The 26,655-nt window shown below is 37.5% G+C and overlaps 1 protein-coding gene across 14 annotated transcripts in view; it reads left to right on the top strand.

Moving 5' to 3' along the window:
- Window positions 1–26,655, top strand: part of IKZF2 (IKAROS family zinc finger 2) — a 178,915-nt gene that overhangs the window by 112,458 nt on the left and 39,802 nt on the right. For all 14 annotated transcript variants that reach the window (XM_060411260.1, XM_042244196.2, XM_060411255.1 and 11 more), the window contains one exon: window positions 3,611–3,778. In XM_060411260.1, the coding sequence (XP_060267243.1) occupies window positions 3,611–3,778 (168 nt within the window). The remainder of the gene's footprint in view (window positions 1–3,610; window positions 3,779–26,655) is intronic.

Raw genomic sequence — 26,655 nt, 5'->3', positions numbered from 1 at the left:
TTAATGGCTTGGTGTTACCTCTTTGGTATTGCTGCTTTAGTAGGTAATCAGGTAATATTGTCATCGGATACTCCAGGCACTCTTCACTGGGAATGAAGTGAGAAGAAAAGAAGCAGGGGTAGTAAATCAATTCATGCATGAACACGAATTGATACAAACACTAGACATGTAGAATATTCTTAATTTTGCCTCTCTTTGGGGTAGAGTACTCTCATCTTTGTAACTTTTCAACACCATATTTTGTCCATTGCAGCTTTGTGGAGCCATTCTCTTGCTCCAAAGCCTTCTCTACACATAGTTGGGATTTTTCATATTTGTAGGTGGTGCTTCCAGCCTACAGAGGCATACCCTCTGCCTTTGATTCACCAAAGTAAACTGATGTGTGTATATTTGCATTTCAATTGAGTAAACACAGATCTAGAACTGTGTTTATGAAAATATATAAAATATTGAAATATAATTTATTCCATAGTAAGAATAGTAGATAATTTCCCTCAGTGAATAAAAATGGTCCTTGACTAGATGAGTAGATTGATTTTAAAAAAAGAAACAGATTTAGGATGAAAATGAACAATAATGTGGTTACAAGACTACATCTTAATTGTTCTTCTGAATCCAGAGTTCTTAATCTGACTTCGTTGCCCACCCATCAGAAGATTATCACAGATACAATAGCCTACTTAATGTTTTTGGATTGAACTTAAACTCTATAGTGTTACTGATGTGTTTAGTAAGTTTGTAAATTTCTCCTGAAAGTTGTTTTTGTTTACCTGTGAAGAATGTGATTAATATATATATATATTAGACAATATATAATATTTAATATATATTTAAGCCAACTTGAAAAGGACCAATTGATTCAGTCTATGTATTAAAAGAAAAACAAATTATTAAAAAATAACTCAGATGTATTGTTTCAAGTTATATACACAATACAGTTAGTCAACTGAACCGTTCAGTTAATTATCATATAATTTTACACATATCTCTGTAAGGTGTAGGCCAGGAAAATCATTATTTCTCAAAGCTTCATTTGCTTGAAATCAAAGTGCATTATTGCCATAGTCTCTTTCCTCTTACCAAAAATGGGCTCATGACCGTTACCTTCCTCATGCCTCTTTCTTCCCTTCCCATGGCATGGGAACAGAATTAGCAAACACCTTCTCACTAAGACTTACTCAGCAACAGGGCAATGTTTCTGGCTATAATTAGACATTTCTCCTACCCCTTTAGGATGATCATATAAATACAGAAATAATTCTTATTAAAAATGCTTGAGGATATCTGGAGTATTTTGTAAATGTAACAACTAAATTACCCTGTCATTAGTCTCATAATTAAGTGAATTAACAGTTATTTTTAAAAATGATCCTTACTGTTATTTTTCAGATTAGCGTTATTTTGAATGATGAATTCAGTAACCTAAATTAGGGATTTAAAAATATTTCAACTCAAAGATTGTAAGAGGCTTAAATAAAATCAAATTTAGCATTCTACCAGGAGTATTTTCCCAAGGCAAATGTGATTTCAAGTATTTTTGTTCAAATACTAATTTGTTTTAAAGTTATTGAGTACTAATTTGTGGTTGCCTGGGAAACCTTATGTAGATTTCAAAAGTTAAATCAAATATATTGATTAAAATGTGTAATTTGCATTTGCTATTTTTTTTACTCTCTAAAAAGTTAATTTCAATAATAAAATCCTCTTTCCTTTTTATTACTAATTCCATGACATGAGTGGGGAGTAGAATATTATGATTTTAAAAACCTTTAGGCTGTTATTACATTGAAAAAAGTCAAAGAATTAAGTTGTATATGTGTGTATGTCTGTGTGTATAAAATTTAAAAAATGACTTACCAAAATTAAATTTATTTTTAAACTTTGATTATTTTATAAGATATTATATGAGAAGCTTTAGGTTAAATGTCTCCATTTTAACCTGTATTTAGTGCTAGTTTTTCAGTTTTACCAAATGAATCAAACAAAATAAACTAGGTAAAATTTAAGGTAATGTTAACATTATGGATAATTCTTTTTCAACCATCAATATAGGGACTTTTTGTAAACTTACATCATAAGATCGCCAAAGAAAAACCTAAAACTTTGCTACCCACACACACACAGGTTACTTTATATATATATATATATATATATATATATATATATATATAATCATTGAATTCCAAAATGAACAAGAACTACAGAATTCAAGATACATCTGATCTGTCCATTTTTCTTTAGGCTTTAGAATCTATATGATAGAATGTGCAGTGGTAACTGCTAGAAGGTGACCATAGTTGATTTTATTTATCCCTCCTAGCTTTCTTTAATAAAAAGATTCATTGAGTTTATATTATTTTAAAGTCCTCCCCCAAATATATTGTACTTTCATTGTTCACTGTTATTATGAATGTTTCAGCTAAGGATGAGAAACATGACAATTCAGTGTAAAATTTTTTGAGAACTATTAAAATTATAGTCACTAACCTCAAGTAGAGACATGGTCTAATTCAATCAAAAGAGAATTGTTTTTTAATTCTTATTCTAGTGTTGAGTTTTAACAGATTTGTGTTATTTATAATTTATTTTATGTCTATCTTAAGATAGACACATTTAAAGGGAGTAGTTCATGATGGTTTGGTGATGTTATTAGTTTGATCCTACTTGCCAGTTTCACACCCTTACCAAACTACATGTTTTTACCTTGGATGACTGTTGACAGCCTGTTGACGGCTATTGGTTGACAGACAACTGATGATTCTGGGTTAAACAATTATAGAGCAATATCAGTAATAGTAGAAAACATTCCCATCAAATAAATTATTTTCACAAGAAAAAGAGAATACATGTACGGGAAATATCTGGACGAATAATTTTCTTTGGATTTTCTCTGATTGTATCAGGAAAATTTGCCACAGGTTTTATTGTTAGTGACTGGGTAAATTGATAGACCTAAGCTCTATTTTGAGATTTTTGTGGTAATGAGCTTTGTAACCCAGTTCATTCATTGAACCTTTTTGGCCCCCTGATAAGAAAATGATCAGCTAGAGAGTTAGAGTATAGGTCCTTTTCAGCTCAAAGTTTCTGTCATTTTTTTAAAAAGAGATAATAACATGGTACAATAAAGAGAGCAAGATTTTACAGTCAGATTGACCAAGAGTCATGATCAGCTCCAGTACTTATAATCTGTGACTATAATCAGATGCTTCGATATTTGAACTTCCACTTGTTTATTTGTAATTTGAAGTTATTAACACCAAATTAGTGATGCCATCCTGTGGTTTGAAGTATTGTATGTAAAGCAACCTGTAAAACGAGTTAATTGATGGCACCTAGTTTTTCAACCAGTGGCCAATGTTCTGACTGTTGTTCTTTCCAGTCAGTGACAAGAATCCTGTGAAATTTATATGAAGAAAGGAAATGGCACTTGACCTAAAGTTTGGGACTTTGGTATTAGCAAAGCAAATTCGAGGAAGATAAAGGTTTAGAGGACATAGGAGGGAGATGGACATTCTCAGCACAGAGAACTGGCTCTGGTTAACATTGTAGATCCAATTAGTCACTTGCACATAACCTACTTGATCTTCCCCACCTCTTTACCCTTCTGCAGGTGAACGTCCCTTTCATTGTAACCAGTGTGGAGCTTCTTTTACTCAGAAGGGCAACCTTCTGAGACACATAAAGTTACACTCTGGAGAGAAGCCGTTCAAATGTCCTTTCTGTAGCTATGCCTGTAGAAGAAGGGACGCCCTCACAGGACACCTCAGGACCCACTCTGGTAAGTGCCACGAGCTCTTTAAGAAGAAAACTAAAATGTGGGAATTCAGAAGTGTGCTATAGAATAATTCAAAAAGTAACTTATAGCTTTGGTACATAGCTGAGAATGAGGTAGATGATTTTTTTTTGTATGCATTGAATAACTGACAGATTTTGCAGGATGCATTTGGCCCTTCTTTTTTAGATTTATAGACTTGGCATAAAAGAGTACTGTCAACTGAAGAGTTTCAAGCCATTGATGAAAACAGCTGTTACATTTTCTATAATTTTAAATTTTATAATTATTAATGAAGTAATTGTGGTTAGTCCAGAATAATGGAAAGCCCAGTAAAAATATATAGTTACATGTTGATGTTAGCATAGAGGAGAGAAATGCTGTGACTTTTTTTGACTGATAGAGTACCTGGGCAGGGACTTCAGGGGGTATCAAATATAACTATTTTAAACTTGAAAATATTATGTTCATTAGAAAATTAGCTGTGAGAGTATTTTATATTTCATTTTAACTCTCCTTGTTTCTTTAACTTTCATAGTCATTGGATGCTCTCTGAAACTTTTCTCTGCTTCATAAATCATTAGAAAAATCTAGACTGTTTGATTTTTTTTTAATGCCAGAATATAGTACATAAAAGCAAAAGAATGATTAGAAATCTGAACGAATTTCATTTGACTTTTAGCATGAATTGCTATAACCAAGAAGTTAAAGGTGAAAAATTAATATAGAATACTCTCAAGCCAGTTTTATATGCTCCTTCTGTTCATAATGACATATTAAAATTTAATTTTAATATGAAGATATGATGAAAGTGATATTTTCATCTACATTGACAAATTGACAGAGTACTGTGGATTGTGAGGTAATGCTTGTATTATCTTTCTTTACATTTTTCCTGTTAATCCTTAAGGCTTTACCCAGTTTTTTAACATGAATGAGAAATATGTAAAACTATTTAGACATTAACTCAATTAAAAAGTAAAATTAATGAAATATTAAAATATTTTAAGTATATGCTTTATATTCTTCCCTGACTTAAGGCAGTTTACTTATTTCCAACCATGACATATTATATTTAGAAATTATGCTGTGAAAATTATATATTAAAGTGGTATTGTTTTATTATAAGAAGTATTATTTTTTGAAAGATACTTTTAAGACCTGACAGTTATTTCCTTTAGCTGGCCATGAGCTCTGGATTATTAAAGCATTAGTCAGTTGACCAAGGATGATATTAATATAAAACGTAGCTTTCCATGGGAATGAAGTTGAAGCAAAAATATAGCTGTAAGCATGTATTTCACTCTTTACAAAATTTACAAAATTGTGTCATTTTTAGTATCATGGTTTGGTGTATACATTTACTCTACCTGGTGATTGCTAGATTCCTTCTAGAAGGTTCATTGTCTGGTGACACCTCCAGAAGACATTTAACCTTCATCTCAATTTCCGTTTCCTTGATTTCTTTTTTGCTCTTTTAAGAGGTTTATCCCTGTGGGTAGTGTCTAAAAAATCAAGACACCTTGGTTTTTGTATTAGACTGAACTGGGCAGCTACACTCAGTTTCTTTATACATATTAGGCATGGCTCATCTAGGGGCTCCTATTTGGTGTCTAGTGGAGTGAGGGGAGGGAAAGATGGTGCTCAAAAGTAAGCCCCTTACATTGGCTTTGGCAAGGCCAGACACCATAATTTTTATGGTTCAATATAATTATAAAGTTTATGTGCATAGATTAAAGCTGTTTCTAAGAAACTGTAATTTTTTTTTTTTTTTGGCTGTTCTGTATGGCTTGCAAGATCTTAGTTCCTATACCAGGGATCGAACCTGTGACCCTGCAGTGAAAACACGGAGCCCTAACCATTTCACAGCTAGGGCATTCCCTATGAAACTGTAAATTTTGTAAATAAATACTTTGCTACTTTGAGGTTCAAAAAAAAGATATAAGTCTCTATAATTGCCCTTATGATTTTGCAATTTGGTATACTAAGTTATGGCTTTTGCAGATATATAAACAGATATGCTCATATTGGCTAATAAGGGGAGCTTAACAGAGAGATGAAAGGGACAGATGGGTGTCATCTACCTACTGCTTCATTAAGGTGTGATATCAGCTCAGACATACTTTGAATCTGAAATACTAGCCATCACCAATGCTGTTCATAATAGATGAAACATAAAACATAGCTGCCAAAGTCCATGCTTCTCTAACTGATCAGAAAGCTCAAGTTGGTCATTATAACTTTCTTCTTCCACTGCTGATTCCATCTTCCCCTTATTTTCACCCTCTTTTTAGCACCTGGGCTGGACAAGGTTCTTTGATGGGTGATCCACAGCCTAATTCCTAAACGTTTTGAGTATTTGGTGACCTTTTTGTCCTTGGATTACTATAGCTTTTCAATAACAGAATTACTGGACAAGTTTTTGTTAGAGATGTTCCAATAAATCTGCTGAGCTTCTAACTTAGTTGTCCTTGCCCATATCATATAGCAACAACCCCAAATCATTTTAGTAATCTGTAAAGTTTACCAGCCAATAGCCTACTTTTCTTTCTGTTAATTCAGTAGCTTGAAAAGCCCCATATAGGCAGGGAGTAGTCTCAGCTTTCAATAAAATAGTAACAGAACTCTGATCCCTGGTGGAAACTTTTGGGCATTGAGATCTCCAAAACCAGCAATCCCAAGGTTTCAGCACAGGAAGTGAAAACCCTTTAAATGGGTTATTTAATGTATTGTGGCCACTACTACCTTAACCTCTTTGTAATCAAACATGCACTGTGGCAATGGGGAAGATAGATGACTTTAGCCATTTATCATATCCTATAGAACATACTCAAACTTCTCCCAGCTAGCAGTCATACATGAACCATGCCACTTGTGGGCCAGTATACTCCATTTGGCCAAATGATTCACAATAATGTGGCACAAGATATGGCTAGTGAAATCTGGAAATAGTTTGGAACCATTACTGTATTTCCTTTGCCTTGTAAAGAATTTCCTGCTTGAAGTCAATATTTTAAGGAATACTATAGTGATTGTTAAAGGCATTCTGTTACATCCAGGTGAGGAGGAGCATACAAAAGCACCAAAGGGGAGGTAAATCTATATCCGGAACATCTATCAATTCCTGTGAGAATAAATTTCTCCCTCCTTCAGGTAGAAAGAAGTTCATTGTAATCTGCCAGTCACTGATTGACTGGTTGATCCCTTTGGAGAACAGTGCCATATCAGAGTCCCAGCATTGGAAGGTGGTGAACTCAGCAGTTGTGGTAGTTAAATTAGTCACAGAGCAGGGGAAATCTATGTTGTTGAAGTCTATAGAGTTTCCATCATTGCCCCTCTTTTCACTTTGTATGTGGGCCACTTAAGCAGGCACTAGGGTAGCTAGGTAAAGAATCTGATACCCACAGTATAGATTATCTGATTGTTTTGAGTCACCCATCACATAATCTTTTCCAGACTACTCAGAGCCTCCTCCACAGCAGATGCCCTCTGGAGGGAATTCATGTAAGATACCACATTGTCACACTTTGTACCAGTTCTGAGAGGCACATATACATAACTCTCCCCCAGACCTTCTATCTTCAATCTTCCAGTCTTGTTTTTCCAAGTCCTTGACTATATGGCCATGCCATCTATCATTTCCTCATCTATCTTTTCTTACATGCAAACTGTACAGCTGGAGGGGTTATCTTTTCACTACTAGGATTTACGGGGAGCCCTCTTCATTGGGCCTCTAGTACAGTAGTTGCAGCTAGTACCAAATGCCATGCAGTCCATTCACAGGCTGGGTTCATGCAGTTTTATCCTATGTTAATCGGTCATTGAGAACACCTTGTGAGAGATTGTGAAGCAGTAGTGGCAGGTATCAGAGACACGTGAGCTAGCTGCTCATGAAGTATATACCTGGGTTTCCCAGACCTGTGTGGTCCATTTCATTTAATAGTGAAATGTTCTTGTGTACATCTTATTTTGTATGTTGAATCAGATTAACACATAGTTCATTTTGTATAGTTTGAGCCACACAGTCATTTGGAGTTTCGTATCCTAATACTCAGTCTTAACACGAGTCCAATAGCAAATTAGGAGCTATTTGTCAAATGGCAAATCATTGTTGAGAAGATCACATACATTTCCTTCACTGGGGATCTGCACTCCGATCCTGCAGTAGCAGTTACGTCACACACCATCTTGGCTTGACACATGTATTTCCAAAAGTCATGGCATTGCTGAATCCTTGAGCCAGAGACCTACATGGCAGCTTTCACTGTAGCAGAGTATACTGCAGTCTCAGTATACCTTTCTTGCCCCAGTCCGCTCTCAGGGTTGACAGCCTTGTGGATTATTGAATACGTGCATCAGAGTGGAATACCCAAACATAGTATATCTTGTTTCTAAAATTCAAAGAGGGAGCACCACGTTTTCTGCCTGCTCCTTCATGATGAAAGGTACAAGGTACAGCAACTTATCATTTACTGTAGAGGCTCTGTTTCCACATGCCTGCATTGCTGGGCCCCTAAAATTTCACCATGGCTGCAGGTGTCTAAACTCTTCATAGAGATCACCTCCTATCCTCTGGCATATATCTTGATGAGACATTATAGTGTTTACTACTTCCTGCTCACCAAATCCAATTAGTATAATACCATGAAGGTAATGCCCCAGGTTGATGTTATGTGAGATGTCAAGATGAACAAGATTTCTTTGCCCTATATTATGGCAAAGAGAGGAGAAGTTGACCTAGCCTTAGGGTAAGATGGTGAAAGTATGTTGTCCCTGCATTGTAAAGGCAAACTGCTTCTGATTATCTTTACTGATAAGGAATTACTTTGAAAAGAAATTAAGTTGGTAGTTCCATACATGATGTCAGGGGCTGTGTTAATATGCTCCAACAAAGATACTATAGCTAGAACTGCTTCTGTATTTGCCATTCTGGTATAACTAAATCTTCATTCATCCACAGAACCATCTAGGTCTTGCATTAGCCTAGCAAACAGTTTAAATGGGTTTGTAGTAGGAATGACCACCCCAACATCTTTTGGTTTTAGTTTACAGTCTTGGAAGAAGTGACAGTTCTAAGGGCTGTGATTTCCAGTGTGGTAGCCACTAGCCATCTGTGGCTATTAAGCACCTGTACATATGGGCTTCCCCATGGCCCAGTGGTAAAGAATCCGCCTGCAATACAGGAGACACAGGTTCAATCCCTGGGTCAGGAAGATCCCCTGGAGAAAGAAATGGCAACCCCCGTCCAGTATTCTTGCCGGGAAAATCCCATGGACAGAGGAGCCTGGTGGGCTACAGTCCATAATGTCACAGAGAGTCTGATATGACTAAGAGACTGAGGACACACATATGGTTAATACCATATTGAAATGGCATTTATTAAATATATTATGAAAATAAATTCCACCTTTTAAAAATGTGGCTATTAGAAAATTTTAAATTATATATGTGATTCATTTTGCATTAGACAGCACTGTTCTGTCTTTTTATGATAGCCCTCCTATCCTGGGTCAGGGAACCAATGTAAGGATTCTTTCCATTAATGAGTGCACTTATTCCTGTGGTACTGTAAGATGGGCTTGGGTGAAGTCTTCATATATGTCTTGGCCTCCATAAGCTCCCACTTTGACTGGTGGGCCACAGTTGTATTTTGGGTTCCAGAGATTAATGGCAATTCAGAGCTAATATAATACAACTGTCTAATAACCTGTGGAAGGATTTGATATTATCCTTCTCCCAGTTCACAGTCACTGTCATAAATGGCCACAGGTGTTTCCCAAATGGCTATGAGGAAAATTCATAGCATACAGCTATGGCCAGTTTTGGAGAAAACTCTTGAAAGAGTCCCTTGGACTGCAAGGAGATCCAACCAGTCCATTCTGAAGGAGATCAGCCCTGGGATTTCTTTGGAAGGAATGACGCTAAAGCTGAAACTCCAGTACTTTGGCCACCTCGTGCAAAGAGTTGACTCATTGGAAAAGACTCTGATGCTGGGAGGGATTGGGGGCAGGAGGAGAAGGGGACGACAGAGGATGAGATGGCTGGATGGCATCACTGACTCAATGGACGTGAGTCTGAGTGAACTCCGGGAGTTGGTGATGGACAGGGAGGCCTGGCATGCTGCAATTCATGGGGTCACAAAGAGTCGGACATGACTGAACTGAACTGAACTGATGGCCAGTTTTCACAGACTCTGTCTCCACCTAAAATTATGTGACTCTGGATATGTGAATATACTTAGGTCTAGGCAGTGGATAAGAGATCATGAATCCCACTATGGTGACTGAAGTTGGATTTTTGCCCACAAGACCTAGAGGGTTTCTGTCCGTGTAAGACAGCTAGCAGCTTGGTATTCTAAGTGTCTTTTTCATTCTTGGGGAATCTGAAACCCATTAGTCATTTCCATAGAACCCTGTGGCACAAAACACATTGATTTTTATCCTATCCCTATGGCTTGTTAAGGTAGCCTCACCTTCCTGAAATTAATTTCTACCACATATCTTCTACTTAGAAGATCACAATGCTGCCGCTGCTGCTGCTGCTGCTGCTAAGTCGCTTCAGTCGTGTCTGACTCTGTGCGACCCCATAGAGGGCAGCCCACCAGGCTCCCCCGTCCCTGGGATTCTCCAGGCAAGAACACTGGAGTGGGTTGCCATTTCCTTCTCCAATGCATAAAAGTGAAAAGTGAAAGTCAAGTCGCTCAGTCGTGTCCGACTTCTAGCAACCCCATGGACTGCAGCCTACCAGGGTCCTCTGTCCATGGGATTTCCCAGGCAGGAGTACTAGTGTGGGTTGCCTACCTTTAAATTAAGAAGCTCAGATCTGTTTGCAACATCTATCATTGTTCTCTCCAGCCAAGAGAAGACAGTTACCAGGAAGCTTCTCAAGCATGCTGGTTATTTCCTCACCAGTGTAATTTTTTGTTGATGTCCCACAGGTCCTTGTGGAGTATTGTTATTTATAATAGATCCTTTTCCAATATTCTTACTTTCTTAAGATTTTGGAATTTTACTTTGCTATGCCAAGAATATTCTGCCATTTCAACTTTTGTACTGTGTAAGCTAGCATTGAATCAAAGGTTCAATTAACCAGTCACTCCCACCTGCTCAAGACAATAAAATACTAAATCCCAGATGAATGTTCCTATAGATAAATTGGCCTGATCTAACACTGTAGTTCACCTTCTTGATTTAAAATCCTTAGACTCAGTCTATTCCCTTACATACTAACTGGATTCCTACTGATAAAAATTGGTAAAGATTTGCAGTTATTTCAGTGTATAAGGTTGTCACCTCCTGGATATCCCTTGACTTTGGCTATATTAGGATCTAACTTGTCATGAGCTTGGGGATTGTGAATGGTAATAGAAATGAGTTCTAAAAAGAACTGCCATTCTCCGAACCAATTGGAAGTCCTCTTACTATTTGGGAATGCTGATTTATGTGAGAGTTGGTTTCCTTAAATGGAATGGGGAGGCGTGAAGACAAATATGTCTTCTGGCAAGTCATGTTCTGTAGGGTTTTAGGAGTTCAACATTCTGAGCCTCAGTATTTCATCACATAGTATCAATACGTGTTTCACTCTTTCCCCATCATTACCCCGTTATCAAGAGCTAACAGTGGCCCTGTCTGGTGGTCCAGTGGGGAGGAATCTGCCTGCCAATGCAGGAGTTACTGGTTAGATCCCTGGTCTGGGAAGATCTCACATGCCATGGAGCAACTAAGCTCGTGTGCCACAGCTGCTGAGCCCACATGCCCCAGAGCCAGTGCTCAGCGGCAAGAGAAGCCACCACGATGAGAAGGCCATGCGCTGGAACTAGAGTAGCACCCCTTGCCACAACTAGAGAAAAGCAATGAAAATCCAGCACAGAAAGTAAGTTAAAAAATAAAATTATTAAAAACAGATTTAGAAAAAGACCTAATGGTATTGGTTTTGCCCAGTTTATTCAGTACAGCAGTCCCATCCCCCTTCAAATCAGATTCTGGAGTTGATCTTCAGCCTTATTTACCTGAGCCTTAAGTAGATAAGGACTATTTTAAAGATGATTCAGGACCTTCAATTTGTTCTTTCTCCTTCATATAATCCTTTGGGCTAACAGAAGTAGCCACGTAGCTCTACAGTCTTCACACAGACACTACTGTCCTTTTAGCAAATAAAGACCACAGCTCCAAAAGTCTTCCTTTCATCTGCACTTCATTCTATGATACCATCAGTAATAATCTGAGTAATCAGGTTGCCAGCACATACATAGAATTACTAGGATTTCACTAACTTCCTGATAGGTGGCCCTCCTGTTCTCTTCAAGCATGAGAAACTCAATGTCAAAATGCCTTGTGGACTCTCTGAGGCCTTGGGACACTCCTGCTACCGATAACTAGCATCAGGGCCATGATAGGAAAGCAATGATCACTCAAATGAAGAAAATGCAGGAGACATTGATGAAGCACTAAAATTTACAGGAGAAAGAGTAGGCATAAAAGAAACCAACAAGGGACGGTTGGAATACTCTAAAGCTGCAGTATTAGGAAGCCATTAGCAATCCCATGTCCAAAGTGTCTTTTGTGTGTGTCTGTGTGCTTGCACTGTCTCGTACCACTCTTTGTGACACCATGTACTGCACCCTGCCAGGCTCCTCTGTCCATAGAATTTTACAGGCAAGAATACTGGAGTAGGTTGCCATTTCCTCCTCCAGGAGATCTTCCCAACATCTCCTGTCAGGAAGGAGATGTATCCACAATACAGGGATCAAACCCACATGTATTGTGTCTCCTGCCTTAACAGGCAGATTCTTTACCAACTGCGCCACCTGGAAGAGGTCACTGAAATTAGGAGAGGTAGGAGATGGTTTTGAAACTGACCTTCAGTGGAGGAATATACCCCTACTAACCTGTGACTGAGGAATAAACAGCTTGGCCTCACTCTTTCCATCTCTTCTCTTTTGCTGATGTATGTTAGCCTCCCAGTCATGTCTGACTCTTTGCTACCCCATGGTCTGTAGCCCACAGGCTCCTCTGTCCATAGGATTCTATAGGCAAGAATACTGGAGTGGGTTGCCATTTCCTTCTCCAGAGGATCTTTCTGACCCTGTGATCGAACCTGCATCTCTTATGTCTCCTCCATTGACAGGCAGCTTCTTTACCGTCTCTTTTGCTAATACCTTATGTTAAATGAGCATGACCAGAAGCCAGGGGACAAAGGAGCCTATGGATGAAGCTGATAGAAATTAGCTTTTTGAAGAAGTAGAACAGCAAAAGGTGAAAAGTGGCTATGGAGATGAAAGAGAATATGTCACAGATAAGCTAAATATAAGAACTAGTGCTTAAACTTACTAGTATAGGATATTAAGTGTAAGATAATGATTTTGATTTTAATATCATATTTTTATGAATAATATCAATAGCACAAAGTGACTTGCTTCCTCCTCCTCCATACCAACTCTTACTTTGGGTAATGAGTGCTCATTGTTTTATTTTCTTTAGTTAGCTGTTGTGTTCTAGGGTATTTATATTGCATCTTTGTTTCCTTTGTTTTAGATTAGAACATTTTCCTTTCAGTAGATTGGTTAATAATGAGGTTGGTTTTGATGTGCACTCACATATTTCTATGACATTTAATATGTCATAGAGAAATATGAGAAAACACTTAGAAAAATATCTGGGATATAGTATCAGTATCAGTTCAGTATCAGTTCATTCACTCAGTCGTGTCTGACTCTGCGACCGCATGGATTGCAGTACTCCAGGCTTCCCTGTCCATCACCACCTCCTGGAGCTTACTCAAACGCATATCCTTTGAGATGGTGATGCCATCCAACCATCTCATCCTCTGTCGTCCCCTTCTCCTCCTGCCTTCAATCATTCCCAGCATCAGGGTCTTTCCAAATGAGTCAGTTCTTCGCTTCAGGTGGCCAGAGTATTGCAGTTTTGGCTTCAGCATCAGTCCTTCCAATGAATATTCAGGACTAATTTTCCTTTAGGATGGATACATCCAATATAGTATACATTCAATAAATGTTAGCTCTTTTCTTTCTTCCTCTTATTTTTAAAGCCCTATAAGGTCCCATGCAAGCTGAAAGTTTCTATTTGGAATTCTCTTGCATACTCTAGAGAAGGGGTTCCCCAACCTCCATGACCTAATGCCTGATGATCTGAATAATAATAGAAATAAATTGCACAATAAGTGTTAACATGCTTGAATCATCCTGAAACCATACCCCCACCCCCAGTTTGTGGAAAAAGTGTCTTCCATAAGACCAGTCTCTGTCCCAAAAATGTTGGGGACCACTGCTCTAGAGGACACAAGGCAGGGTTTTGATTTTGATTGTATAGTCCTAATAGTTAGGTTATGACTATTCCAGGTCATGTCTGGAATTTCTTGAACTCTCTATAGCCTTGTGTTGTACAAGGCACAGTCTATGGATTATTCGTTTAATTAAATCTCTTACCTGAAAGAGCAAAACCAGGTAGTTTATCAATTAAAAACAGTAAATCTAGCAGTATGAGAAGCTTTCAATAAAAAGGCCAAGTCCTTTCCTTTCAGTGAGGAATTCGGTTTTGGAATTCCATGTAGTTTATCTGACCTAAACCACACTCATAACACATCATCTCTAATTCCACTTTCAGTTTCTTTAAAAACTTGAAGACCTTGTGAAGCAATCAGACGTCTACTAAATTTATCAGATTTTTGTCACTAATTTTTAAGATTTCCATTGCCTACCTCTAATTTATCAGCGTTATTTTCATCTCATTTTTATTGAATCTTTCCAGAGTGGTAAAATTAGTTTTTATAGAAATAACTTTCTTTCTGTACTTATTTTATTAGAATATGTGTGTTTGGTTAATTTATTTAATTATAGTAATAGGTACAGCTGGCATAAATAAGTTTGGATGGAATCATAACTGACTCAGTGTAAGTATCCAGTTCAACTGCCAGAAGTGTCTATGTGGGCATACCAAAGAGCAGCCTGTGAGCACCAGCATTTCAGTGTTTTTCAAAGGATTGGAGAGACAGAAAAGCTTCTTGTTAATATTATTCCTAGTTTATAGGTGAGGAGACTGAGGCACAGAGAAGTCACACAGGCAGAGCCTGGATTCAAACCAAGACAGTCAAACTCCAAAATCTGTACTCCGTGCTGTGAAATAAATGATACAACCTCATACGTTTATTTTATCCTCTGTCTTGCTAAACTCTGGGCTTCCCTTGTGGCTCAGCTGGTAAAGAATTCACCTGCAATGCGGGAGACTTAGGTTCGATCTCTGGGTTGGGAAGATCCCCTGGATAAGGGAAAGGCTACCCACTCTAGTATTCTGACCTGGAGAATTCCATGGACTGTATAGTCCATGGGGTTGCTAAGAGTTGGACGCAACTGAGCGACTTTCACTCACTCACTCACTGCTAAACTGTGTAAAATTAACTCCAAGTGATAAATTGAATACTATCTGGAAGTCAAAAAGTCAAGACATCTGCGTTTAAGAACAGGCTCATTGCGAATTAGCTGTGTGACTTTGCTACATCACTTAATTTAATCTTTAATCTCCGTGTGCTGCTCATATTATATAATCCGTTATCTTTTCTCCTGGGATTTTGCTGCTCATTAGCCACTGAGACCAAACTTTACAGAGTAAGAGAGTATTCCCCACTCCCAACTTATTTCTTTTGTTTGCTGTTGTTTGTTTTAACTTTCAAAACAGATTTGCATAAAATGGAAGAGATCTTAAAAGATTTTCAGATGACCTGCATATTACTAGCATCACTTCTCTGCAACTATCTGCTAACATAAATCTCAGAGAAAACCTTGATATAGAGAGTTTCTGATTTTGCATTCTAATTCCAGATATAGTTTGTTCACATAAAATGCATTTCTTTTTAAAGAATATTTTTGAAAAAGCTCTCTCTGTGTTGCTGAATACCAGTGAAAGTGTAAAACAGTGTTGAATATTCCCTCCTTCTCTTTTACCAGTTAGCACCTGAATGAAAAGATGGGCTTAAGTGTACAAAGCCCTGATTACTTGATTTGATTGCTTGTTTTAAATTTTGGTTACAGTCATTGATAACATTTTTTAATTTTGAAAAAATGCCCGATTTTATGAATAATTAATATCTGGGCTCCTTAAAGAGCGCAGATATTTTGGTAGTTTTTTCCAGTATTTGACATGGAAAAGTTTGTTTTCTAACAATAATTTTTAAGCAGTATAATATTATTTCTGGAAATAGATTGATATGATCATCTTTTCTCAGGAGTAGATAATTCCTGTTAACAATGCCTAGTTTTTATTCCCAACTTCTTAAGATAATAATGGGAGAAATCAGAACTTTCCTTCTATTTGTTATGGCGGTGCTATATTTCATTTCTGAAATATTGTCCATTCAGGGGAAAAAAAGTGAAATAATGCAATCTAAGTTTTGTCTGTTCAACAATCATCAGTGTTTATTTCTTTGTTTTTTAAAACTATTTCATTTATTTTAGTGTAGAGCTATTCTACTGGTCTTGATGCTGGGTATTTCATTAGAATTGCTTTATTTTATGGCAGTATGTTGGCTAAGTGTAAACTTTACCCATTAACCTTAGATTTACACACAAATCGCCTACTTTTCTTTACATAAGTTTATAATATAACATAGTATTTCTGTCAGTGTTTAGTGACAAATCAGAGAATCAGTGCACCTGCTACAAAAAATTATTTTATTAGTTTTGTCTATTAGATTTTTAGTTTAACAAGTGATTATAGTTCTTTCATTCCTTAGAAATTTGATTAGTATGCTTCATACATTATATATTACTTCTTTTAATTGTCTTTATTTACCCAGTACACTGGGGAAATAGTGTTTCAATTAAGCCCTGGACCCCTATTAATCAAAGCAATACTTACCATACTTATTTTTTAATCAAGGAGGAAAGAAAGGTGCATATATTTTCCTAATTAGAACTTCAGGTATATTTCTCATGTACTTTAATACAGTGCTCAAATTAAATATTTAAAATGTAATAGAAGAGTATGTGTTTTTAATGTATGGAAACTTATATATGCTTTATAAATTTCTTTGTATAAATTATAAAGAGAAAAAAGTGAGAATGCCTTTTTCACGGTCTCAAATGTTTTTATGCTGTATCTAAAATTTAGTTTCGGCCATGGAATGGTACAGGGCTTTGTTGTTGTTTAGTCGCTAAGTCACATCCGACTCTTTTGCGACCCCATGGTCTGTAGTCCACCAGGTTTCTCTGTCCAAAGGATTTCTAAGACAAGAATACTGAAGTGGGTTGCCATTTACTTCTCCAGGGGATCTTCCTGACCCAGGGATCAGACCTGGGTCTCCTGCATTGGCAGGTGGATTCTTTAGCACTGAGCTACTAGGAAAGCCTCTACTACACTTGGCATTCTTACCAAAAAAAAAAAAAATATATATATATATATATATATATATATATATAAAGAGAATCTTTTCATTTGAAAATGAAAAATCCTAGTGTCCCAAGGAAGCGTATTCATTGTCTCTTGTTCCTTGTTTATTGTAACATTATTGTTCAGAGATATATAAATAAAATATCCTTGAGTAAGCAGAGAAGTGTAGGAATTTTTTTTTCTGATTTTAGCTTTCAATTAAATTAGCTTTCAATTAAATCAGTATTTATTATATAATTACTTGAATATATCACCTAAAAATAAACACTTTGTAAAGTTAGTTTATGTGATATATCTATAGCATATAACCCTAGAGTAAGAACTATTTGAGGAACCTTCCAGTGTCACAGTCTTTTGGCTTAAGATGAATAAACCTACATTATTCTGAACAGATGCCTACTTTATTTCCAAAACACCTCAGTTATGTTGATTTTCGCAACACAGTTTTGTAATCTATTTAAAGTTTGACAAATTTTGCTTAAGAAGTTTGTTCTTTATATCTAATTGTCAGGTTAAAGCTACTTTGTCCTATAAAAGGCAACTGGACCAGATGTAGCATATAAGAATCCATCTGTTAATACCATCCACCATTGTTAGTTGTTTTAGATAAGGACTGTTTCCCTGCTTATGAATATATTTGGATATTCACATTAGTACAATATTAAACCAACTAGCAGGCATTTTTAAGGTATAAACTACATGCTGTCAGAGAAGCTGGTAGGAAAATATAGTTTTTTCATTCTCTTCAACTTTCTTGAAAGTGAAATTCAAAAGTGGCATCTGGCTGGGTTTGAGATAGTGCTAACCTTTGACCATATTATTGCTAAACAAGTGAATATCAAATGCTCTAGTTCTGTATTCTCACACGGGACAATCTTTTAGTTTGCAATGAGAGTGATTATGCCCTCAGATATACTATCATTCCTTATTAAGGGACTGTCACATCATTTCCGTAAATTCCTGGCTGATCAGGAATTCCATAAACTGATTGTCCTCCAAAGCAGTTTGGCATTTATAATCACTAACTGTCTCCTGAAATACACCCTTTCCTTCTTATATATATATATATTTTTTTTTAAGTTATCTTCCCCTCTTGTCTCTCTTCTGCCTTCCACAGTTTTTCTAATAGATTTTTCCCCCTAATCCTTCAATGTTTGCTTCAGTATTATCCCACTTTATTTTTTGAGGTAAACAAGTATATAATTAAGTACTTTAAGTTTCTGTTACATATGAACTGCTTCTTATAACATGGATTTGCTACAGGTTATAGACCTTTAGATATTAATAGGACTGATTATTTTTTTAAAGAAGGATTTTAAATGTCTGAAAGTTGGGTATGTGGCCAAAAGACTATCATTATCAGTTATTTCCATATTGACATTGTTTTAAAACCAGACCACCATGACTTTTCTACCAGATTTGCTAAAGAGATCCATTTAAAAATTCTAAGACATGACCAGTATACTGAAAAGACATATTGGCTTAAATTTTGCTGGTTATAGAAATTTAAGTCTAGTGCAGCTCCTTCATAGTAGTGATGGTGCATAAAGTGTAGTATAATTTGTTCTGCAGACTTCCCTTGAGAAGAAACTGTTTTCACCTGATTGTAGACCTGGCACCTGGCCCACTTTCTGGGTGATCTCCCAAGTGTGAACTTTCCCCACCCTCTACCCCTCCTTTCCTTCCTGGAGGTGGTTGATAGAGGAGGATTACATTGATAATTACACAAGCAGTGTCAGTTGCACACTTGATTTGCATAACTGTGCTCTGCTGATTTCACCCGTCAAGTCCTGACACTTAGGCTGTGGAGCCTCTCTGTATGCTTTGCAATAAACACTGAAGAGAGGGAATGGGATTGGTGTCTCCATTCCTGACTCAAACACACATGTAACACCTTGCCCATGGAGGGAGAAGCCACTTTCAGTCAGGCCAGCTGCAGTGACAATTCATGTGACTTCTGCCCAGAAGACCATATTTTTACTCTTCCTTATATGTTCCTTATAAAAGAAATTAAATTTTTAATAGCATTAAATTTTCAAGCAGCAGTATACACAACTTGCTGCTTTAAATTTCAGACACTTATTCAGACGTAGAAGGAGAAATATTGTATGATAGCCTTTATATGAGGAATCTAAAAAGAAATGACACAGATGAACTTACTTACAAAACAGAAACGGGCTCAGACTTAGAGAACTTATGGTTTCAGAGTGGGAGGAGGATGGGGGCAAAAGATAGTTAGGGAGTTTGGGATCAACATATATACACTACTGTATTTAAAATGGATAACCAAAAAGGTCCTGCTGTATAATACAGGGAACTCTGGTTAATGTTATGTGGCAGCCTGGATGGGAGGGGAGTTTGGGGGAGAACAATACTTATATACATATGTCTGAGTCCCTTCACTGCCCGACTGAGACTATGACAGCATTGTTAGTTGGCGGTTGTTGTTTAGTCATTAAGTTGTGTCTGACTCTTTTGCAACCCCATGGATTGTAGCCCACCAGGCTCCTTTGTCCATGGGTGTTCCTCCAATATAAAATAGAAAGATTTTTTTTTAATTAGACACTTATTTCTAGAAGGAGTAATGGAAAAGCAGTCTTTCTTCTCTAGCACATTCTCATCTGATATAGCTCTCCATTTTGGTTCAAAGACCAAGTCAGATTAGTTGACTGCTGGAACCTTGCCTCCTTACCTTTTTCTGTTCTCGGGAGTTCTAAAGAAGTAAGCAGGAACTAGGGACCTATTTTTCATTCCCAGTTTTCTGCAGACAGCTTTAGGAATTCAGTTTTGCATCCTACTTGTTTGTTACTGTGAACGGGGTGAGCTTGTGGCTACTTCGTGTTATTCCTTGCACAGTGCTGAGTCTGCAGGCCTGGCATGTTTGGAACTCCATAGCAGAAATAAGGGCAGCATGCCAGCTTCTTTACTCACCCAGTGTCCAAAAAGGCACATCACACTGTTTTCTGTTTTGTTGAGGGTTTGTTGTTTTTTTTTTTTTTTCGTAAGCTAACCTCCACCCTCTCCTTTTATTTTTCCTACTTGATCCGTGCGTGTGAGTCAAAGAAACTTGTTCATCCACAGCCTGTACTGTCTTGCCAAATCTTGTAAGAAAATTCCCAAATGGCAGATAACCATACAAATGAGGTAAATATTATAACCCAATATCATTTGTTATAAACATATAAAATATATTTAGGATATAATTAAATTTTTGCTTAAGGTATCATAAATCATCTATCAACACGGTTTCTTTTTAAATTGTACAAAAATGTGATGATAATGCTCATATGATAAAAATGAAACATCCTAAATTCTACATCTTGAAACACATGACTGTATTCTCTTTTGCATCTGGATCCCTTATGTTGTATTGATTGAGTGAATGAAATAATCTACAGGTGCTTTCAGTTGAAAATTCTTACATTAACTAGGAAGTTAGTTTTTTAAGATTACTGGAGATATGTTATGCTTATGTTTCCTAGCAGATGATAAATGTCAGGCTATTGTAAAAATTAAGGTTACTGGCTAACATTTAACAGGCTCTTATTTTGTGACAAGCACTATTTTAAGGGCCTTATTTTACAGTTAAGTGGAGTCAAATTTAAAGAGAGAGATGATAATATCACCAGAGTCTATAGCTTGAAATATTAGGTGTATGATCCCTGATGTCAAGTTTTATCTTAGTAAGTTTATTATAATTTTACATTACTTTTTAAATTTTCATTTTGCCAACAGTGTATTATTTGGATTAGATTTTTAATTTATTTTTAATTGGAGGATAGTTGCTTCTGTCATACACCAACATTAATCAGCCGTAAGTACACATATGTCCCCTCCCTCTTGAACCTCTCTCCCAATTCCCACCCCATCCCACCCTTCTAGATTGTCACAGAGCACTGGGTTTGAGCTTCTTGCTTGAATTAGATTTTAAACACACACACAAGCACACAAAATGCTCAACATAATAAAACTAAAGAAATGTATCATGCTTAAATGAATAAAAGTGTCCCAGAATGCTGGAGGACATATAAAAATTTAGAATAAAGTAAATCTAAGGCAGAAAGTGAAGAGGAAATAAAAAGCCTCTTAGTGAAAGAGGAGAGTGAAGAAGTTGGCTTAAAGATCAACATTCAGAAAACTAAGATCATGGCATCTGGTCCCATCACTTCATGGCAAATAGAAGGGGGAAACAGTGGCAGACTTTATTTTGGGGGGCTCCAAAATCACTGCAGATGGTGATTGCAGCCATGAAATTAAAAGACACTTACTCCTTGGAAGGAAATTTATGACCAACCTAGATAGCATATTGAAAAGCAGAGATATTACTCTGCCAACAAAGGTCCATCTAGTCAAGGCTGTGGTTTTTCCAGTGGTCATGTATGGATGTGAGAGTTGGACTATGAAAAAAGCTGAGTGCCAAAGAATTGATGCTTTTGAACTGTTGTGTTGGAGAAGACTCTTGAGAGTCCCTTGGACTGCAAGGAGATCCAACCAGTCCATCCTAAAGGAGATCAGCCCTGGGTATTCTTTGGAAGGAATGAGCTAAAGCTGAAACTCCAGTATTTCGGCCACCTCATGTGAGGAGTTGACTCATTGGAAAAGACTCTGATGCTGCAAGGGATGGGGGCAGGAGGAAAAGGGGACAACAGAGGATGAGATGGCTGGATGGCATCACCGACTCGATGGACATGAGTTTGAGTGAACTCCTGGAGTTGGTGGTGGACAGGGAGGCCTGGTATGCTGTGATTCATGGGGTCGCAAAGAGTCGGACATGACTCGGAAACTGAACTGAGCTGAAGAATAGAATAAGTAAGTTATCTATATGAGAGTGCATTTCAGAATTATGCTATGTTATAGTGAAAATCTTACCATTATAACAACATTATGCATATTTCACATGATTCCCAATTTATTCAGGAAAAGCTCGGATATGAATTGCTTTGCCTGACTCTAGAGTCCTTGCTCTCAGCCACCATAACCCTGTTTTCCAATCTATTCCTCATATAATAGCCAGATTGTTATTTTAAAACACAGTTTAAATCATGCGATTTCTCTGCTTAAAATTTTTAATGGCTTTGCATTGTTCTTATAATAAAATTAAGCTGTTAATCATGGCCAGTAGAAGTTCTGCCCACCTCTCCTGTTTGAGCATATACCACTTTACCCCTCATTTGGCGTTCTTTGCTGCCTGAGGTTTATTAATTTTTATCCTACTCTTGGGGTTTTCTACTAATGACCCTAGACGTCTCTACCTTCAGCTCTTCCCCCAGTTCTTGGCATGGTTACTTTTATCCTTCAGATATTTTCTTCAGTGTCATCTCCTTGGAGATAATGCCTTTCCATAAACACCCTAGCTAAAGCATCCTCTTAGCTTCTCTCTGTCTTGCTCTCTCTAGCCTAGAGTCTTATAAAACTTGAATCAGAATCTGTGGTTATCTTTTTTGTTTGTTTATGCCTATGTTACCTCAGTTACACAGTATCAGACAAGTTCAGTTGCTCAATTGTGTCCAACTCTTTGCGACCCCATGAATTGCAGCACGCCAGGCCTCCCTGTCCATCACCAATTCCCGGAGTTCACTCAGACTCATGTCCATCGAGTCGGTGATGCCATCCAGCCATCTCATCCTCGTTTGTCCCTTTTTCCTCCTGCCTGCAATCTCTTGCAGCATCAGAGTCTCTTCCAATGAGTCAGCTCTTCACGTGAGGTGGCCGAAGAACTGGAGTTTCAGCCTTAGCATCATTCCTTCCAAAAGAACACCCAGGGCTGATCTCCTTTAGGATGGACTGGTTGGATCTCCTTGCAGTCCAAGGGACTCTCAAGAGTCTTCTCCAACACCACAGCTCAAAAGCATCAATTCTTCGGCGCTCAGCTCTTTTCATAGTCCAACTCTCACATCCATACATGACCACTGGAAAAACCACAGCCTTGACTAGATGGACCTTTGTTGGCAAAGTAATGTCTCTGCTTTTCAATATGCTATCTAGGTTGGTCGTAGCTTTTCTTCCAAGGAGTAAGCGTCCTTTAATTTCATGGCTGCAATCACCATCTGCAGTGATTTTGGAGCCCCCCAAAATAAAGTCTGACACTATTTCCACTGTTTCCCCTTCTATTTGCCATGAAGTGATGGGACAAGATGCCATGATCTTAGTTTTCCGAATGTTGAGCTTTAAGCCAACTTTTTCACTCTCCACTTTCACTTTCATCAAGAGGCTTTTTATTTCCTCTTCACTTTCTGCCATAAAGGTGGTGTCATCTGCGTATCTGAGGTTATTGATATTTCTCCTGGCAGTCTTGATTCCAGCTTGTGCTTCTTCCAGCCCAGTGTTTCTCATGATGTACTCTGAATATAAGTTAAATAAGCAGGATGACAATATACAGCCTTGACATACTCCTTTTCCTATTTGGAACCAGTCTATTGTTCCATGTCCAGTTCTAACTGTTGCTTCCTGACCTGCATACAGGTATCTTAAGAGGCAGGTTAGGTGGTCTGGTATTCCCATCTCTTTCAGAATTTTCCACAGTTTATTGTGATCCACACAGTCAAAGGCTTGGCATAGTCAATAAAGCAGAAATAGATGTTTTTCAGGAACTCTCTTGCTTTTTCAAGGATCCAGCAGATGTTGGCAATTTGATCTCTGGTTCCTCTGCCTTTTCTAAAACCAGCTTGAATGTCTGTAAGTTCACGGTTCACGTATTGCTGAAGCCTGGCTTGGAGAATTTTGAGCATTACTTTACTAGCGTGTGAGATGAGTGCAATTGTGTGGTAGTTTGAGCATTCTTTTGCATTGCCTTTCTTTGGGATTGGAATGAAAACAGACCTTTTCCAGTCCTGCGGCCACTGCTGAGTTTTCCAAATGTGCTGGCATATTGAGTGCAGCACTTTCACAGCATCATCTTTCAGGATTTGAAATAGCTCAACTGGAATTCCATCAACTCCACTAGCTTTGTTTGTAGTGATGCTTTCTAAGGCCCACTTGACTTCACATTCCAGGATGTCTGGCTCTAGGTGAGTGATCACACCATCGTGATTATCTGGGTCATGAAGATCTTTTTTGTACAGTTCTTCTGTGTATTCTTGCCACCTCTTCTTAATATCTTCTTCTTCTGTTAGGTCCTTAATATCTTCTTCTTCTGTTAGGTCCAGGCTTCCCTGGTGGTGCAGAGGTTAAAGCGTCTGCCTGCAATGTGGGAGACCTGGGTTCGATCCCTGGGTCAGGAAGATCCCCTGGAGAAGGAAATGGCAACCCACTCCAGTATTCTTGCCTGGAGAATCCCATGGATGGAGGAGTGTGGTGGGCTACAGTCCACGGGTCGCAAAGAGTCGAACATGGCTGAGCAACTTTACTTTCACTTCCTGTTAGGTCCGTATCATTTCTGTCCTTTATCAAGCCCATCTTTGCATGAAATGTTCCCTTGGTATCTCTAATTTTCTTGAAGAGATCTCTAGTCTTTCCCATTCTGTTGTTTTCCTCTGTTTCTTTACATTGATTGCTCAAGAAGACTTTCTTATCTCTCCTTGCTATTCTTTTGGAACTCTGCATTCATATGCTTATATCTTTCCTTTTCTCCTTTGCTTTTTTCTTCTTTTCTTTTCACAGCTATTTGTAAGGCCTGCCCAGACAGCCATTTTGCTTTTTTGCATTTCTTTTCCATGGGGATGGTCTTGATCCCTGTCTCCTGTACAGTGTCAGGAACCTCAGTCCATAGTTCATCAGGCACTCTATCTATCAGATCGAGTCCCTTAAATCTATTTCTCAGTTCCACTGTATAACCATAAGGGATTTGATTTTGGTCATACCTGAATGGTCTAGTGGTTTTCCCTATTTTCTTCAATTTGAGTCTGAATTTGGCAATAAGGAGTTCATGATCTTAGCTACAGTCAGCTCCTGGTCTTGTTCTTATCGACTATATAGAGCTTTTCCATCTTTGGCTGCAAAGACTATAATCCAATTGATTTCAGTCTTGACCATCTGGTGATGTCCATGTGTAAAGTATTCTCTTGTGTTGTTGGAAGAGGATGTTTGCTATGACCAGTGTGTTCTCTTGGCAAAACTCTATTAGCCTTTGTCCTGCTTCATTCCGCATTCCAAGGCCAAATTTGCCTGTTACTCCCAGTGTTTCTTGACTTCCTACTTTTGCATTCCAGTCCCTATAATGAAAAGAACATCTTTTGGGGATGTTAGTTCTAAAAGGTCTTGCAGATCTTCATAGAACCTTCAGCTTCAGCTTCTTCAGCATTACTGGTTGGGGCATAGACTTGGATTACAGTGATATTACACAGTATACTTACATATATGTTTTTTTCTTGTGAAATTAGGTGTAGCTCAAGAGTCTCTTTTATGTTCACTGCTGGATAATAAACATAACACGCCTAAGTGATGGCCTCTCTCAGTTGAAAATCCTTGGTACCATGTGAAGAAATTTAAAAATGCTTTCCACCCATCCATCCTAAGTCACTTTAGTCATGTCTAACTCTTTGCTCCCTGTGGTCCATAGCCCACCAGGCTCCTCTGTCCATGGGCTTCTCTAGGCAAGAATACTGGAGTGGAGTGCCATTTCCTACTCCATGGGGTCTCACCGACAGGGATCAATCCTGTGTCTCTTGCATCTTCCACATTGACCCGTGGATTCTTTACCACTAGTGCCACCTGAGAAGCCCTTATTTATATGTCAGGCATTTTTTTAGGTGCTTGACATACAACAATGAAGAAAAAAATACCTTGAAACTTAACCTTTCAGTGAAGTAAGATTGATAATTATTATATTTAATAATAAACATAATAAGTTAATTATATAATGTATAAGCTGATGAAGGCTACAAGCAGAAGAAAAATTGCCATTTATTAAGCATCTACTATGTCAAGTACCTTGTTAAGTTTTCTATATGCATATTTTTATAATTTTCACAAAAATGCTATGACTAAGATATGACTATTGCCTTATTTAGCTCAGTCTAGGGTTCATATATAGGTGGTAAGTGTTAGGGCTCTTATTAGAAAATAAGTTGAAACCATAATATGGATATATGTATATATATCATTCTTTACCCTGTATGAATATTCCATAAATTATAACAGGTTACCTACTTTGAATATAATTGGATCTCTTTGATAACCAAATTTCTTTTTTATTTATGTTATTACAATATATGAAAGCCTTGCTTACTTCCCTGAGTTATTATAATATTGGAAAATCAGATAAGAAAAGTAGTTTAAAGAGAGAATAGAAATCATATCAAAAAGAAATGCTTCTGTCATGGGATTATTTATTTATTCCATAAGCCCAGAAAGTTCCTCTTTGGTTTTATCTGTTTTATTCCCATAGTAACTGTTTTGCACATTTGTAATATTGAAACAGTAGCAAATATATCTGTTTGTCTTGTGTCTTAGATCTCTGTTCCATCATGTCCTTGCTATGTTATAGCTTTTTCATGTTTGTAATTTCAGTAGCTCCTTTTCTTATATTCATCAATCAATCAGTTA

The sequence above is a fragment of the Ovis aries genome, chromosome 2, assembly GCF_016772045.2.
Source record: "Ovis aries strain OAR_USU_Benz2616 breed Rambouillet chromosome 2, ARS-UI_Ramb_v3.0, whole genome shotgun sequence".
Classification (NCBI taxonomy): domain Eukaryota; kingdom Metazoa; phylum Chordata; class Mammalia; order Artiodactyla; family Bovidae; genus Ovis; species Ovis aries.
Note: the sequence above shows the minus strand (reverse complement) of the source record. Positions and strands in the feature narration are given on the sequence as shown.